Source organism: Desmodus rotundus, chromosome 4, assembly GCF_022682495.2.
Source record: "Desmodus rotundus isolate HL8 chromosome 4, HLdesRot8A.1, whole genome shotgun sequence".
Taxonomy (NCBI): domain Eukaryota; kingdom Metazoa; phylum Chordata; class Mammalia; order Chiroptera; family Phyllostomidae; genus Desmodus; species Desmodus rotundus.
Genome location: NC_071390.1, coordinates 157,148,077 through 157,163,025, shown reverse-complemented (window position 1 = coordinate 157,163,025; position 14,949 = coordinate 157,148,077). Strand labels below are relative to the sequence as shown.

Below are 14,949 nucleotides of genomic sequence, written 5' to 3'. Positions count from 1 at the left end.
TAGGCCCTGAAATGATGGTCATAGAATCTTAGATGACAAAATAGCAGCTCATAAAACCTAGAGCTACACTCTCTTTTTCAGGTAAGAAGTGTATTAGAGGCTGTATTGGTTTTCTAGGGCTGCTGTAACACTGTGTCACACGCTGAGGAGCTTAAACAACAGAAATGTGGGACTCACAGTTCTGGAGGCTACAAGTACGTGATCAAGGTGTCAGCCAGCATGGCTGGTTCCTTCAGAGGGCTGTGCAAAAGAGTCTGTTCCTGTCCACTCCCCTGGCTTCTGGTGGTTGCCGACCGTCTTTGTTGTTTCTTGACTTGTAGAAGCATCACCCCAATCTCTGCTTTCATCCTCTCAGGGCATTTTCTCTGTCTCATCTGTGTGCACATGTTCCCTTTTATAAGGACACCGGTTGTGTTGGATTAGGTGTCCACCCTACCATACCCATGTGATCTCATCTTAACTAATTACATCTCCAATGACTCTGTTCTGAATAAGGTCACATTCTGAAGTTCCAGGGGCTAGGTTTTCAACCTATGAATTTGGGGTGGGGGGCACAATTCATCCCATATTAGGGTGTTCCCTTCTCCAAGGTCAGGTATCAATAACAATGATACTACTAAGATTAAATCGGAATGGGCCAGCTAGAAGCTGGCCTATGAATTTTGGACTTTGCATGGAGTGGAGGATATACTAGATTGCAAAGGGCCTTGAGTAAATGGGTAGGTAAGATTTATGTTTCTCAAACTGTAAAGTACACGTGAATGACCTGAGGAGCTTGTTAAAATACAGGTTCTGATTTAGTGGGTCTGGGGTAGACCCATTGCACTTGTATAAGCTCCAGGTGTTAGTCCTGCTGGTCCATGGACCACATTTTGAGAAGGAACCAGATTGGTCTGCCACAGTTAGGCCCAGTTGCACCACCCACTGTCAAAGGGGCTCTGTCTCTTTATTCTGAAACTCAAGTTTCTGTGGGTTGGGAAAGGTTTGTCTTTGGCTCAGAACAAGGTGAATGAGGGGTAGCTCTGGACCTCTCCTAAGAAAGAGCTCAGCCTGCTAGTGGGCATGAGCTTCCCCTAAGGAAGCGGTGCTGGTGGGCTGCAGCCTGGATTTTAGTCTCACCCCTTACTCAGAGAGCTCGTCCGAGGATCATGACCTCTTGAATCATAGCCCTGGTCCTGCTGACCATTCCCCACTCTGAACATCCAGAAGAATCTACCCAAGCAAGATAACCTCCAAGCGCTTGTGCTTTATCATTCCAGTTCCTCACCTACCCACTTCCCGCACTCACACACAGACAGGGTGAGAAAAAGCCATGTCGTCTGTTACCTCCTCTCATCCACAGGATGCAGGAGAATAATCAGAAAATGCAGTCTACATAGAGCACTTACAGCATTCTGTAAGTTCTGACAGTTCCTCCTGGAAAACAAACCATGCTGGTTCTCCTTTCCTTCCTGCTCTGAGTGGCTGAAGCAGTGACCAACTCTTACTGAAATGCTCCCATGCAACCTTGCGTGGTGACCTAAGTTAAGCCTACCCCAGTTCCCCCTTATCAGAGAAAACAGTCATATGCTCATGGGCTCACACAAACCTACTGTGGCTTTGGTAAATTCTGTCCCCATTCTCCTTCCCCTGAGATGTGTGAGTTCTGTTCACAGTCCTTCCACACACAAACTTTTCACCACACAGGTTAATCAACGCGTTTCCATTCCTCTGGGTTGACTCTTTAACCTTCCCTGCCCTCCTGCCCCAGGCAGCTCTGTTGTGTTCTCCTTCTCAGTAACACCAGAGTTTTACTATTTAGAGGAAACTCTAAATGTAACTATGGTTGGATGTCATTTGTATTTTTTTTTCAACCAGTGAAATGAGAATTGAAGAGAGTTATATAATTAGGCAAAGGAGGGACCCCCAGTTGTAACCATTTCCCCAACCCTGGTTGTTCTAACCAAATCCCCGGACCTACAGAATCTTCTGATCCCAGATATAATATCACCACTCCCCAGAAGCTGGTACAGAACCCTGTAGACCACAAAGTGGGCTTTCCGAGTGGCGGTGGGGAGAGGAAAGAAGCATATAAGGCAGGCGATGCAGTCAAGTGTGATAAAGATAGTTTAGGTAGAAAGATGGCTAACATCTAGATTCACCATTGGTGCCTAAATCACCATTGGTGAGACTTGTTAGGGAGGATCTGGATGGTGATAGGCCTGGAAGTGGCTGCATATGAGTAGTAGTTGAATTTGTTGATGCTTAGTTTGGGAGAGAAAAGTCCTTGGGAAGACTTGTTGGCTATCTGAGGCAATCATAAAGAAAATAAGGCAGAGAAAAGAGAGAAAATTGCTCCCGGGTACAAAACCCAAGACAATGAAGAGACATTAAAGGGAAGATAAGCAATTAAAAAAGAATAACTAATGACTTGAGCAATAAAATTTCCCAGGAGATAGTGAGCTCTTCAGGAAGATAATGGTTCAAGCAGATACTGGCTCTGTTACCAAATCAGTAAAGGAATAAGCAATTGGGGGTCAAGTTCTGGTGACATTGTTTAGTATAAGTATATGGACAATATAATGCTTAGTATAACTGGCTACAAGAATTCCTGACATTTTTAGATTAGAGAAAGAGTGGATTATAGACTTTCCAAATACCCATTTATTATGAGAGGGTTCTAATTGTTCGGTTTTAATGGGTAGTTTTAATACTTGGGCTTTAGACCTAGTGAGGAATTGGGTGCCCTATTGCATTCAGAAAGATTTTCTAGAATTTAGCTTTGAATTTCAGTTAAGTGGCATGCATAATTGATTTTCAACTGGTGTGCTGCAAGAATTTCTAAAAAATGCAATACCTGACTATTTAGTCAGGGGCACTGACCTCTTTTCCCTTGGAGTATTAAAAAAAAAAAAAAGACAACAGCCAACACAATAATAACTGGTGTGAATGAATCAAAATTATACCTATTTTTTGTCAGATTGACAAAAAATATATATCTTGGGGTGTGCCACAGAACTTTATTAGTTAGTTTATGTGTGCCACCAGATGAAAAAGGTTGAAAATCGCTGGCCTAGGTCACTGAGAGGACAGCGAAGTTTTTAGATGAGATTGCAATTAAGGGAGGAGGAAGAAGAACAAGTTTTGGAAAAAAGATGACAAGTTTGTTGTGGGACTGATTCAGTTTGGGGACTAAAGGAACATCCACATGGGGATGACCAATGAAGGAATTGCAAGGGCAAGCCTGAAACCTGGAAAGAAGATCAAGGACAGAGATATCAGAAGGTCTGTAACCCCTTGTAGAACTATTCAAGGAAGGGAAGAAAATGGCTGAGGATAAAATTAGGGAAACTCTTCATCAAAGAATGTGTAGAGGACACTTAGAAGAAATGGGTAAAGGGGGAGAAGGGGAACTGAGAGAGAGTTGTCATAGAAACCAAGGGAAAAAGGGTGTCTAGGAACAAGCCACAGTGTGAAATGCTTGGCCAGAGTTGAACAGGATAGGGACTTAGAAGCCATCTTTAGATTTGCCTGTTTGTGAGTCATGCATGACCTTTGAAAGAGAGCCTGCTGGGAGGAGGCCAAGTTGCAAGAGTGCAAGCATGATGCAGATGGGACAACAGCAGGTATCCGTTACTCTTGAGAGCAGTGTGTGGAAAGAGAGGAGAAAGGTGGGAAGTGCCTGGGAGGAAGAGAAGTTGGTAGTAGAGACTTGGGAACAAAGTTGGGAAGAGACTAGAGGAGCCAGAGAGAATAAGAGAGACAAAGAGAAGCGAAATCCTGAAGGAGACTTGGAAGGAAAGGAATCCCAGTACCCAGGGGAAGTTAGCCTTGGAAGACAAGGGAGTTTCTTTTTAATGTGGAGGAGGACAAAAGGGGGTACTTGAATGACTGAGACATTGGAGATGAAAAGGGTTGGGTTGTGGGCTGGAGTGAATGGACACATCTATGCTGAGTTCCGGGCACTCTCTGGTGACTGAGAAACTGGCCGGCCCTCACTGTTCTCTCTCGTACCAGGCCACACCTCCAGTTCTGGGGACAGGATTCTTACAGCCCCTCCCTCCAGGAGAGGCCTGTGTGCTCAAGTGCAAGCCCACTCGAATCAGTTTAGTTTCTCATCAGCTATGGAGGAGAGGAGAGGCTGCCTGGAGAACACCAAGTAGAAGAGGAAAGGGAACAAAAGAGGGAAACAATAAATATTCTCTTTGGGTCATGCTGTTCTCTTGACCTCCATTTTGAACTTTTGTCCCTGTAATTTTTTCATATTGTAGTTGAGAACACGGAACCCAGTCAGAAACAGAGGGAAGGGGAAGAGAAGAAAGCAATATATACATTGGACACTTACCATGTGTCAGACAGAATTGGGATTTTACAGAGTGTGGTGGAGAGAATGATAGCCCCCAAAGAGTCTACATCCTCATCGCTAAAGCCTGGGAATATGTTACCTAACGTGGCCAGAGGGACTTTGCAGGTGTGATTAACTTAAGGATTTGAGACTAGGAGATTACCCTGGTGGGCCCAATGTAAACAGGAGTCCTTGCAAAAGAGGGACAGGAGGGTCAGGGTAGGTGATGTTTTGAAGGCAGCGGAGGTCAGAGTGGTGGGAGAAAGGAACCCTGCTCCAAGGAATGCAGGCAGCTTCCAGAAACTGGAAAAGACAAGGAAATGACTCTCTTTCAGAGTCACCAGAAGGAATGCAGCCTTGTCTCCATCTCGATTTTAGGATTTCTGACCTTTAGAACTACAAAGATGTTCAATTTGTATCATTTTAAAACACTAGGTTTGTGGAAATATGTTATGATAGCAATAAGAAATTAATACATATAGTTATATACTTAATATAAAATTTAGAAAAGAAACTTAAGGTATTACAATCCCTGCTTTTACAGGCTAGTGACGGAAATGTAACTTGCTCATGTTTATAAAACCTGAACCAGGTTTTGAACCCAAAATCTCTCTGTGATTATTCCTATGATGTCAGGACACTTTCTAAAGGAGAATGAACCTTATTTATTCAGCCAGCCCATTTACTTTCTTACCACCTTTCTTTTGTGCAAGGCATTCTGTAATATTCTGAGGAATAAATTAGGATTTTAAAACTCAGTCTGTGGCCTCAAGGAACAGTCTAATAAGAAACGTATGTAAAAACTGTAATACAGGGCAAAAACGTGAAGTCCTTATAACACAGGAATAAAGCGCCGTGGCCCTCCAAGATGGAGATTTCATTTGACTGGAGAGAGAGGGAAGGCTTCTCAGAGGTGGATCTTTTTAAAAAAGTACATTTATTTATTTTTAAATTTTATTTTTCAATTAGAGTTGACATTCAATAGCATTTTAGGGGGCTCTTGAACAATGTGTTAGATTTCTACATGCAGGGTATTATAAATAGTAAAAGGAGTTTGAGTAAAAAAGGGAAACTCACAAGATCTGTTACGGTTTCAACCTTGGTTGGGGGACATGAGTGCAGAAGACTGTGGGAGACATCGGGCTGGACAGTGGGATGGGAGTAGATCATGGAACATCTAGAATAAGATACTGGGCATGAAGTGAATAAATAAGAATGTCTTTAAACTCCTCCTGAGATAGTGGGCTCCTTTGTCCCCTGGCTCTGGTGAATGGGGAGCACCAGTGGGCAATTAAAGGGGGAAAAGTGAGGACAGGGTCTGCGTCCCCTCGCTCCCTTCCTGTAGAGGTCTTGTCTGGCGCTCCCTGGACAGAAAATCTTAACTCCTCTTATGTCTAAATCAACAGTCCATCTGCCTTGCAGTGGTGGTGGACAAAGTAATTTCCTAAAGGAAAATAAAAATTCTGTGCCCCCAAATGCCAGGCATAATGTGGACAAAGAAAAATTATCCAGAATAAATGATTATCTCTTAAAGTATGGGTTAATGAACTTTTTCTGTTTTCCAAGTGTTCTACAATAGACATGTACAAACCTTTCAACAGCAACAAAAAGCTATTCTAATATTAACAAAATCAGGTATGCAGAGCCTCCCCTTTAGAGTTCAGCTTCGACAGGTTTACTTTTGGTCGGGCTGAATAAACCATTGTACCTGGACCAAGAGAGTGGCATTGGGACTGGATAGGAAGGGACATAGAACACACATGCTTTAAAGGAAGAATCCAGAATGACTTGTCCCTCACTAGTCACAGGAGACAGAGGAGAAGAGAAAATTAGAGTTGATTTCAGATTTTTAAGACAAAGTGATAGGGAGAACGGTGGCCCATTGCCAAAAAATTAAAGCAATGGACACAGGCTGGTGAGCTGTCTGGAGCGGGACGTTGGTGAGTTCCTCTAGCAAGCTGCTCTCATTTTCCTTCTCTCACCTCCAGGGCTGACGATGAATCTTCCGAGCCTGTGAATACCAATGTGGTCCTGCGATATGATGGTCTGATCACCTGGGATGCACCTGCCATCACCAAAAGCTCCTGTGTGGTGGATGTCACCTACTTCCCCTTTGATAATCAGCAGTGCAACCTGACCTTTGGCTCCTGGACCTACAACGGCAATCAGGTGGACATCTTCAACGCCCTGGACAGCGGAGACCTCTCTGACTTCATTGAAGACGTGGAATGGGAGGTCCATGGCATGCCTGCAGTGAAGAATGTGATCTCCTATGGCTGCTGCTCGGAGCCGTACCCCGACGTGACATTCACCCTCCTTCTGAAGAGGAGGTCCTCCTTCTATATTGTCAACCTCCTCATCCCTTGCGTCCTCATATCTTTTCTGGCTCCCTTGAGTTTTTATCTCCCTGCAGCCTCTGGGGAAAAGGTCTCCCTGGGTGTGACCATCCTTTTGGCCATGACTGTATTTCAGCTCATGGTGGCAGAGATCATGCCGGCCTCAGAAAATGTCCCTCTCATAGGTGAGTTCAAGCGTCTTATACTTCGAACCTAACCTTGTAGTGACTGGGGTTATATCTGTGCCTTTAAAACTTAGAGCAATTAGGCCAGCTTCACACTCCACACAGGCGGTCGCATACTTCATCTAGTGTCTTAGTTGGGATCTTTTAATGCAGATGTGGCTGTTGGAGACAAAACTGGTCTTGTGGTCTCCAGAGTGACCCAAAGGAAGCGTGAGGGGCAATATAGTTTATACAGTGGTTCTCAAAGGGGGGTCCCCAGACCCACAACATCAGCATCGGTTTAGAAATGCAAATTCTCGGGGCCCACTCTAGACTTAGGGAATTAGAAACTTTGGGAGTGAGGGCTAGCATCTGTTTTAATGAGCCTTTGGGTGATTTTGATGTACTTTGTGTTCAAATCTAAAAACCTCTGGCTTATAGTTTAAGGCCTTGATTTTGAAGTCAAAGAAATCTGCATTTGAACTCTGACGACCTTCATTCCTTGGTCAGTCTTAGAGAAGTTACTTAATCTTTGAGTCTCTGCCACATCATGTAACTGCTCCCTCATGTGGCGTTGCTGAGTGCAGAACCTGGCGTATGGTAAGTGTTGAGAAAACAGTGACTGTTTTTATCTTTTCACATCACAAGGGGTCTCTTCTTGGGAAGAGTGGCAAACATGATAGAAATGATAAGCTGGATTTTTAAGCCTACCATCTATTTTTAATGGAATAATTCCCAACCTTTATTGGGTCTAATAGGTGTGGGAGCCCTTGTTAGAGTGCAGGTTCCTGTACTGAAAGAGTTTAATTTAGCAATCTCGGGCAACATTTGAGAATTTGAGGTGACTCTAAAGTAGATCACGTTTTTATCCATCTGTAATAATGAAATGTCCCTCTAAGGGTGGAGCATACACCGAGACTACTAGTTCTGCCTCCTGTTTTGTTTTGTTTTTAAGATTTTATATATTTATTTTTTTCCTTTTTTTATTGATGTTCGAATACAGTTGCCTCCATTTTCCTACCACCACTTTCCCCCGCCCTATCCACACCCACCTCCCACCCTCAATCCCATCCCCTCTTGGCTCTGTCCATGGGTCCCTCATTTATGTTCATTTATGTCCCTTTTCCTTCTTTCCCACATTATTTCCCTCTCCCCTCCCCTCTGGTTACTGTCAGTTTGTTGTTGATTTCAATGTCTCTGGCTATATTTTGCTTGCCATTTTGTTTTGTTAATTAGGTTCCACTTATTGGTGAGATCATATGGTATTTGTCTTTCACTGTTTGGCTTACTTCACTTAGCATACTTTCCAGTTCCATCTATGTTGTTGCGAAGGGTAGGAGCTCCTTCTTTCTTTCTGCTGCATAGTATGGTACATTGTGTGAATATACCATAGTTTATTGATCCACTCATTTACTGATGGGCCCCTAGGCTGCTTCCAGCTCTTGGCTATTGTAAATTATGCTGCTATGAACATTGGGATGCATAGGTTCTTTTGAATTAGTGTTTCAGGATTCTTAGCGCATAAACCCAGCAGTGAATTTCTGGGTCAAAAGGCAATTCCATTTTTAGTTTCTTGAGGAAATTCCATACTGTTTTCCACAGAGGCTGCACAAGTTTGTATTCCCACCAACAGTGCACTAGGGTTCCCTTTTTTCCACAACCCTGCCCGCACTTATTATTTGTTGATTTGTTTATGATGGCCATTCTTACCCACGTGAAGTGGTATCTCATTGTGGTTTTAATTTGCATCTCTCTGATGGCTAGTGATGGCTACTGAAGCATCATTTCATATGTCTCTGGGCCCTCTGTATGTCCTCCTTAGAGAAGTGTCTGTTTAGGTCCTTTGCCCATTTTTTAAATTGGATTGTTTGTCTTCCTGGTGTGGAGTCGTGTGAGTTCTTTGTATATTTTTTGGAGATCAAACCCATGCCCAAGATATCATTGGAAAATATGGTTTCCCATACAGTTGGTTCCCTTTTCATTTTGCTAATGTTTTCTTTAGCCAAGCAGAAGCTTTTTATTTTGATGAAGTCCCATTTGTTTATTCTTTCCTTTATGTCCCTTGCTCTAGGGGACATATTGGTGAAAATATTGCTATGTGGAATATCTGAGATTTTCCTGCCTTTCTTCCCTTCTTGGACTTTTATGGTATCATGACTTATATTTAAGTCTTTTATTCATCTTGAGTTTACTTTTGTGTATGGTGTAAGTTGGTGATCGAGTTTCATTTTTTTGCATGTAGCTGTCCAGATCTCTCGACATCATTTGTTGAAGAGGCTATTTTTACTCCATTTTATGTTTCTGCCCCCTTTGTTGAATATTAATTGACCATAGAGACTTGGGTTTATTTCTGGGTTCTCTATTCTGTTCCATTAATCTATGTGTCTGTTCTTATGCCAGTACCAGACTGTTTTGATTACCATAGCCTTGTAATATAATTTGATGTCAGGTATGGTGATCCCACCTACTTGAAGTGTTTGTTCTCTATCTGTGAAATATGTCATTGGTATTTTAATAGGGATTGCATTGAATCTATAAATTGCTTTGGATGCTATTTAAATTTTGATGATGTTAATTCTTCCAATCCATGAACATGGTATATGCTTCCATTTATTTGTGTCTTCCTTAGTTTCTTTCTTCAGTTTTGTGCAGTTTTCTGAGTACAGGTCTTTTACCTCCTTAGTTAGGTTTATTCCGAGGTATTTTATTTTTCTTGTTGCTAGAGCAAATGGGATTTTTTCCCCCTGATTTCTGTTTCTGATATTTCATTGTTGGTCTACAAAAATGCCTTTGATTTCTGAATATTGACTTTGTTTCTGGCTGTTTTGCCAAATTCACTTTTTAGATCAAGTAGCTTTTTGGTGGAGTCTATAGGGTTTTCTATGTGCACTATCATGTCACCTGCAAACAATGACAGTTTTACTTCCTCCTTTCCAATTTGGATGCCTTTTATTTCTTCTTCTTGTCTGATTGCTGTGGCTAGGACCTCCATCCAGGACTATGTTGAATAGAAGTGGTGAAAGCGGACATCCTTGTCTTGTTCCTGATCTTAGTGGGAAAGCTTTTAGTTTTGCTCATTGAGTATGATGTTGGCTGTAGGTCTCTCATATATGGCCTTTATTATGTTGAGGAATGCTCCCTCTGTTCCCACTTGCTGAGTGTTTTTATCATAAATGGGTGCTGTACCTTATCAAATGCTTTTTCTGCATCTATTGAAATGATCATGTGATTTTTATCTTTCCTTTTGTTTATGTGATGTATTATATTTATTGATTCACAAATATTGTACCATCCTTGCATCCCTGGGATGAATCCCACTTGGTCATGGTGTATGATCTTTTTAATGTATTGCTGGGTGCAGTTTGCCAATATTTTGTTGGGGATTTTAGTGTCTATATTTATCAGCGATATTTGCCTGTAGTTTTCTTTCTTTGTTGTGTTTTTATCTGGTTTTGGGGTTAGGATGATGCTGGTCTCATAAAAAGAGTTTGGGAGTCTTCCCTCTTCTTGGAGTTTTTGGAAAAGTCTGTGAAGGATAGGGGTTAGCTCTTCCTTAAATGTTTTATAAAATTCTCCTGTGAAACCATCAGGTCCAGGGATTTTGTGTGCTGAGAGTTTTTTGATTATTGCTTTGATTTCATCAGCTGTTATTGGTCTGTTCAGGCTTTCTGCTTCTTCTTCATTGAGTTTTGGAAGATTATATTTTTCTACAAATTTGTCTGTTTCACCTAGGTTTTCACATTTCTTGGCATATAGTTTTTTGTAGTAACTTCTTATGATCATTTCTGTTTCTGTGATGTCAGTTGTAATTTCTCCCCTTTCATTTCTGATTGTATTTATTTGGGTCCTCTCTCTTTTTTTCTTGATGAGTCTGCTTAAAGCCTTATTGATTTTGTTTATCATTATGTATTTATTTTTAGAGAGAGGGGAAGGAAGGGGGAAAGAGAAACATTGTGTGAGAGAAACATAGATTGGCTGCTTCTCACACGCCCCCAACTGGGGACCTAGCCCAGGTATGTACCCTAGCTGGGAATCAAATTGGTGACCTTTGGTTCACAGGCCAGCACTCAATCCACTTAGCCAGACCAGCCAGGGCTTTTTTTTTTTAATCTACATTGTTCTGAGATGTCCCCTAACACTTCAATACCCATGCCCTGCCACCAAGGATACTACTCAGCTACAACACCTCTACATCAATGCCATGTTGTTGTAAAAGATTCTTACCCAAATCAACCCATGAGCACAGTATATGCTTCCATTTATTTGTGTCTTCCTTAATCCTGAAACACCAGTTCAAAAGAACCTATGAACCCAATGTTCATAGCAGCACAATTTACAATAGCCAAAAATTAGAAGAAACCTAAGTGCCCATCAGTAAATGAGTGGATCAAAAAATTATGGTACATTTACACAATGGAATACTATGCAACAGAAAGAAAGAAGGAGCTCCTACCCTTTGTGACAGCATGGTTGGATCTGGAGAGCATTACGCTAAGTGAAATAAGCCAAGAGGTAAAAGACAAATACCATATGATCTCACCTATACGTGGAACCTAATCAATTAAACAAACAAGCAAGCAAAATATAACCAGAGATGTTGAAATAAAAAACAAACTGACAGTAACCAGAGGTGAGGGGGGAGAGGGATAATGGTGGAAAATAGGGGAAGGGTCATCAAGGAACATGTGTAAAAGACACATGGACAAAGTCAAACAGGGTAGGATCAAGGGTGGGAGGCAGGGAGGGGTGAGGTGGGGTGGAGTGATGGGGGAGGAAATGGAGATGACTGTAGTTGAACAACAGTAAATTTTTTTTAAATATGCTTATCTAAATCAAAAGCTAGACATAACTTTTAGTTCCTTAAAGTAGGCAAATGAGGAGACATTTCAGAACAAGAGACGTAGAGACCAATATCAAAGGATATTGCATTTCCCCTTTACCCTCTACTGAATCCCTTATTATCCAATATTTAGATGTTATTACATTGGTTTCTCTGGAGGTTTGTTTCTATGTCTCTCCAAGCAAGATATAGACACGCAGGCACACACACACACACACACACACACCCCTTTTAAAGAAATAGTTACAAAAGTGTCTCTACACCCTACTTTACCAGTAATAAAGCGGAAAAGGTATAATGGCATTTTTATTACCACTTCTGAGAGGCAGAAATGATGGACAGTGATGACATCCAATCATAACCCTATTTGAAGCAACATTAATTGGAAGGTCCTTCTCTGTCCTTTAGCAGTGACATTCAACAGCAAGTTGGCTGTCTCTAAGAAGAGATGTCTCAGGACATGTCTGAGGAATTTTGCAAGCATTCCTTCTTCTATTTCTGTGACAATATAAAAATGTGTATTTTTCAGGAATGGTGCACACAGATCTTGAGAATATGTATTTGACAATCACAATTTATTTGTTACACCTATGAAATGTACTTCCAGTCTTACAGAAATGTGTCAGGTTTTCTTCATGAAGTATAGCATTTGATCAGGTACCTGGCCCTTAGCCTTTACCATATTAAGAAAAGTTCCATTTGGTTTTAGTTTCCTTAGAGCTTTTAACAAATAATACATGAATGATGAATATTATTAAATCCATTGTTTTCATTTGTTAAGATAATCATGTGAGTTTTCTCTTTCACTCCATTAATGTAGTGAATTAGGTTTTCTGATGTTGAACTAAGCCCTCTTCATCATGATGAATGGGCATTGTAAGACACCAATGGGTTTAGTTAGGTAAAAATTGTTACAGGAGTTTCTCAAATATGTCTATAAGTGACATAGCATTAATATTTTCTTTCTTGTTACTTTTGGAATCAAGGCTAAATTGACTTCATAAAATAGCCAGGTGGTTTTTCCTCTTTTTCTGTTTCTGCAACAACTTGAATGAGTTACCTATTTCTTAAAAGTTTGGTAAGACTCACTAACCTACCAAACCTTTTGGTCCTAGAGTATTTGAGGGCAGGGTGGGTAAGGTATTTGATTAACTCCATTTCTATTCAAGTGTTCCATCTTCTTACAGTAAATTTGACATCTGATGTATTCCTAGAAATTTCATCTACGTTTTTTCAAATGTATCATCATACAGCTATTTATAAGGTTATTATATTGTTTTCTAAATTTTGATTTAGTTCTTTTCTGTTGTGTATCCTCTCTCTCTCTCTCTCTCTCTCTCCCCACTACCACATGCTTCTATTTTGTGAGTGGCCTTAGCAATACGTTATCAATTTCATTACTTTCATTACTTTTTCATACAGCTTGCTTTTGTTCATCATCTTGTTTTTTTGTTCTATATTTTATATATTTTTACCCTTATTTTTATTGCTTCTTTCCATAAGTTTTTTCAGGAATATTTGCTTTATGCAGTCATTTGTTAAAGACATATGCGTGTTTAAGACATAGTGACGTAGTGTCTCTTCTTTTCCAACAGTAATGAACTTTCCCATTAATGAGCACTGAAGACAATTCTGAGAACTGGCTGAGATCGTTAATCATTTATTTGTTTGTTGAAAGTGAAAGTTTTTCACAGAATGATCTCAGCAAACATTCATAAACCTTTTAAGTTGGGACAAGGGACAGTGCTGAGGACTTTACATGGATCCCCTCATTTGAGCCTCACAATATTCTTATTAGTTAGATACTATTGTTATACTCATTTTACAAAGAAAGAAGCTGAGGCTTAGCAGGATCATGCACATAACTTATTTCAGTTAGTAATGGACAGAGTTGAAATTTGAACCCATAGAGTCTGATTCAAAAGTATATACTAGAACCCATTAATATATATAGCTTCCTTAAAAAAGGAGTTTTTGTTTTGAGCCAAACATGAGGACAGTTTTGAACTGACTTGGCTGCTGGTGTTTTCCAGGGAAATACTACATAGCTACAATGGCCTTGATCACAGCCTCCACTGCCTTGACCATCATGGTGATGAATATCCACTTCTGCGGGGCTGAGGCCCGGCCCGTGCCGCCCTGGGCCAGGGTGGTTTTCCTGAAGTACATGTCCAGGATGCTGTTAGTCTACGATGTGGGTGAGAGCTGCCTTAGCCCCCACCGCGACAGGGAGCGGGACCACCTCACGAAGGTTTATGACAAACTTCCAGAGCCTAGTCTGAAAACAGCCAGGAACAAAGGCCTTCCCAGAAAGAAGGAGATGAACAAACTCATAAAGAATGACTTGGGGTGCCAGGGAGGGAACCCGCAGGATGCTGACAGCTATTGTGCACGTTTCACAGTGCTGACGAGGAATATCGAATACATTGCCAAGTGCCTCAAAGACCACAAGGCCACCAATTCCAAGGGGAGTGAATGGAAGAAGGTTGCGAAAGTCATAGATCGATTCTTCATGTGGATATTTTTCATTATGGTGTTCGTGATGACTATTTTGATCATAGCAAGGGCAGATTAGTAGATATTTGGTATGTGGGGATAGATCAATAGAATTCCCTGTGATCTACTCTAATAATTTTTCCAAGACATATATATATATATATGATATAAACACAAATATGATATATAATATATAGACACAAATATATGTAATTCATAATTTAGGTGTTATGTTGTCTTTAATTTTTAACTTCAAATCAAAAATAAAAGAGAAAACTCATGAGCACGGACAACAATGAGGTGACTTCAGGGTGAGGGGGACGGGTAGAAGTGGAGGAGGGTATAAGGGGGGATAAATGGCAAAGGAGGAAAAATTGGGACAACTGTAATAAAATAACAATGAAAAATTATTTAATAAAAATAAATTAAAATGGTAATGAAAAATACAATAAAAATAATGTATAGAGAGAAAAACTCAAATCAACATTTCAGGTACTTGTCAGGTTACATTAAGCAGGAGGGCCAAAATTGCATGGGTAGGAATGTGGAGGAAATAGAGAAGGACTCTTTTATGGCCTACCGTAGTGGTAAGTGGCTGGCTTCTGGATCACACAATTATTCTCCCCTTTAGCAATGCAAATAATGAGGTAAACTACATTACTGTTTAAAAGTTAAACTTATTTCCCCCTTAGTCCCTATTCAGACATGCTTTTAAGAAAGGAAAATAGTCATATATTCCTTAATGTGGTTTAAGCCTTGATGTTTTCTTTCTCAGGCATGGTGCCTTTC

General features: G+C 40.7%; 1 protein-coding gene across 7 annotated transcripts in view; it reads left to right on the top strand.

Annotated features, from left to right (window-relative positions):
• The window catches only part of CHRNA9 (cholinergic receptor nicotinic alpha 9 subunit), a 38,910-nt gene extending 24,393 nt beyond the window's left edge, over positions 1–14,517 (top strand). For 3 of the 7 annotated variants that reach the window (XM_045183071.3, XM_053923495.2, XM_045183072.3), the window contains 2 exons: positions 6,313–6,845; positions 13,698–14,517. In XM_045183071.3, coding sequence (XP_045039006.2) covers positions 6,313–6,845; positions 13,698–14,239 — 1,075 coding nt within the window. In that variant the 3' untranslated portion in view covers positions 14,240–14,517. The remainder of the gene's footprint in view (positions 1–6,312; positions 6,846–13,697) is intronic. The other 4 variants (XM_053923493.2, XM_071221304.1, XM_045183069.3 and 1 more) reach the window with 2 other exon arrangements.
• The last annotated feature ends 432 nt before the right edge of the window (positions 14,518–14,949 follow it).